Here is a 2,974-nt window from a genome sequence, read left to right as displayed (position 1 = left end):
AAATAGGTTTAACTTAGTTAGTTTGGTTAAAAACCTCATTTTTGTAGTATGTAATTTTTCAAACTAGGTCTTTACAAATTTGGATACGACCGGAGATTGTTAAACAAATTTATCAAATACATTTTAACATTTTATTTTATCGAGACATAAGCCCGTTTGATTATTTTGAGTCGTTTTAGTTCTGCATTTATAAAGTCACGTGGCAAGAAAATACACGTGTACATTCCATAACCATAACCAACATATCATAACCGAACCAGAAGCATGAAGAAAAGAAGAAATGCAAATGGATCTGAGAAAGGTGGAAGAAATAGTGAACGATTCCAAAGGTGGAATCATCGAGAAGAAAGAGGCAATCGTATCAACCCTCTCCAATCCCAATCCCAATTCCGACACCGACTCCGATGCCGGTGTTTCCAATCCGACAACACCACCGGTGGATGCCGCCAGTGCTCTTCAACTCTTCCTTGATCATATACCTATCTCCTCCATTCCTGGAATCCACAATTCCCCCTCCACAGGTACACCTTCCAATCGCAAATTCATTATGAACGAACACCAAATTAGGGTTTTCGGGTGGATGATATGATTGACGTTGTGATTTGAATTTATGGCAGTTCTGGTTGTGAGAACGCAGGAATGTGTAAAGGACGTGATCAAGATGTTGTATGAGAAGAATGTGAGTGGAGCCCTGGTTGCAGACGGTTTGGAACCAGATCCGACCACGACCTTCACCACATCGTTCTCACATCCCTACGTTGGGTTCATAAGCTTCTCTAATATGGTTCTTTGGACTCTCCAGGTACTTCCTCCCATTGATTTGATTATTTTTGCATTTTTTAATGCTCGACGAACCACTCCATTCTAGGAATTCAAAAAACATCATTTTGGGAGCGAGAAAGATAATGCTAAAAAATCCAAGAAGACGAAGCCACAAGGATTCTTCTCCTTGCTCTATCAAACTCCAGTTGTTTCAGAGACTAAGGTCAGGTGTTCTTTTTAAACTGTTTCAACATTGACATTACATACCTTATGCATGAATCACTAAGACCCTGTTTCTTTCTTTCTTCCGATCTGATTCTTCTTTTTCCCAATCCCATCTAGTGTTGTTGTATATACATTTATTTGATATGCTCCAGATAGGCGAACTAGCAGCATCATTTATGTGGGATCCCGTGTTCCCTGTAAAACGAGACCAAACACTATTTCATGTTCTTTTGTTGTTATCTAAGCATCGGCCAAGTGTGGTCCCCGTGACCCAACATTCCAGTTCAAAAGTCGTGGGCTTTGTTACCGAGGTAACTATCCTCACCTAATAATGCACACCAAACATAGAAGCTTAAGTTTGACATTTGTTTTGATAGAATTCGGTAAACCATGTACTCCTACAATCGAGCGGACTTGAGTGGTTTGACAGCATTGCAGATAAACCATTGTCGGATTTCAGGTTGAAAGAAATATTTGTCAAATTGGTTAACCAATATATTTCCTTTTGTCAATTCAGCTAATTTTCAAAGACACTTGTACAGGTTTGACCACAATGACCAAGTTGTTTCAATCTATAACGATCAAACCATTGCAGACGCGGTTCATGTTTTATGGAAGAAAAAAGTATGTGCGGTTGCAGTAGTGAAACGACAAACCGAGAAACTCATTGGATGCGTCAGCGTTAGCGACATTCACCGCCTATTGGCTGACGATCGTATTTTTACCGATAGAGAGTATGTACTCTTATTTTTATCAGTAACTGGTTACTGGTTACCAGTTACCAGTTATCAGTTTACCAATAGTGTTTAATGTGTACAGGGATACGAGTGTGGAAAAATTTATACACATAGACACGGGTCCAGCGCTTGATGACATTGACCATGATCTTGGGGCTCTGATATCGGCTGGGACGCTTGTGTTGAAAGACAAGTTTGGGCCGAGAATGGACTCGCCGGTTACAAACATGGAAAAGGATACATTGAAGGAAGCTATGAAGAATTTGGCAGAAAAGAAAAGTGATTTTAGTTTTCTTGTAGATGAGTGTGGAAGAGTGAAAGGAGTGCTTACATTGAGGGACATGCTTGTGGAGTTTGCTCCCCCTTGTATGGACTCGAGGATTGATGGAGGTGGTTTTTTTGACATGGCTTTGAAGGAGTCTGGGTGCACCATTAAAGATGGAACCATGGTTCAATTAAAATGAAAATGATTGAACCATGGTCCATTCCTGGATGTTATATAGTGTGTCCCATGTGAATTTGTAATTAGATATACAATATGGTTTTAAGTGCCATCAAGTACTTTTATGTTTGATTTGGTTAAATGTTAACCATTTTTTTGTACATGAACGTACATAGGCAAATAACTATCGTTAGTACCTGAGTAGTGTTTATTCCGAGTTGTATTTTTGGATTTGGCAACACCAATAATTAGATTGGTAATAGTCTAGTTTGAAGTTTTGGTTATTAAACCTTATTTTTATTGCTGAAAGGTTATCTCATTCACAATTCAGTTATATATTAAAAGGTTATCATCTTTCTCCTTAAAATACACAACTCAATCATATCAAAAATTTATCACTCATTAGCAATCCAATTCAACCCAACCCAAATTTTAACTAGAAAATTATATATAAAAATTATATCAATGTTAATCTCACTTTTTCTAATAAAGATATGAGCAGAACTTGGAAGGTTTCTTTCATTTTTTTTTAAATGTTTTATTATTCTTTTCATAAAAGATACGTAATATTGCATTTAATCTTAAATCTTAAGCTATGGGTGTATCATACCACAAGAAAATCCAACCATCTAAATACTCTTAATTTTCTTAATTAATTAGAAAATGATGTTAAAAATTAAAAAGAGAAAGAATAAAAAGACTTGTTATGTTACCATCACCATAATCGATAACTCCAGGACTCCACCTAAACATAACCCAACATAACAGGTTCACATGTTGTCATAAAACATGGTGTATTACATCTACA

At 36.9% G+C, this 2,974-nt stretch overlaps 1 protein-coding gene across 1 annotated transcript; it reads left to right on the top strand.

The window, feature by feature from the left end:
- The first annotated feature begins 221 nt into the window (after window positions 1-221).
- On the top strand, window positions 222-2,455 carry LOC145054163 (SNF1-related protein kinase regulatory subunit gamma-1-like). Its single transcript, XM_079002308.1, has 7 exons — window positions 222-521; window positions 618-802; window positions 869-985; window positions 1,140-1,298; window positions 1,365-1,447; window positions 1,530-1,721; window positions 1,807-2,455. The coding sequence occupies exons 1-7, from the start codon at window positions 281-283 to the stop codon at window positions 2,186-2,188; spliced, it is 1,359 nt and encodes a 452-aa protein (XP_078858434.1). The 5' UTR covers window positions 222-280; the 3' UTR covers window positions 2,189-2,455.
- The last annotated feature ends 519 nt before the right edge of the window (window positions 2,456-2,974 follow it).

The sequence above is a fragment of the Lactuca serriola genome, chromosome 5 (assembly GCF_051521515.1).
Source record: "Lactuca serriola cultivar US96UC23 chromosome 5, Lser_US96UC23_V15, whole genome shotgun sequence".
Taxonomy (NCBI): Eukaryota; Viridiplantae; Streptophyta; class Magnoliopsida; order Asterales; family Asteraceae; genus Lactuca; species Lactuca serriola.
Note: the sequence above shows the minus strand (reverse complement) of the source record. Positions and strands in the feature narration are given on the sequence as shown.

Coding starts and splice junctions, on each gene's coding strand:
- LOC145054163 (XM_079002308.1), top strand. CDS start 281: ATGCAAATGGATCTGAGAAAGGTGGAAGAAATAGTGAACGATTCCAAA. Junction 1,448..1,529: donor AAACCATTGTCGGATTTCAG/GTTGAAAGAAAT, acceptor ACACTTGTACAG/GTTTGACCACAATGACCAAG. Junction 1,722..1,806: donor CGTATTTTTACCGATAGAGA/GTATGTACTCTT, acceptor TAATGTGTACAG/GGATACGAGTGTGGAAAAAT.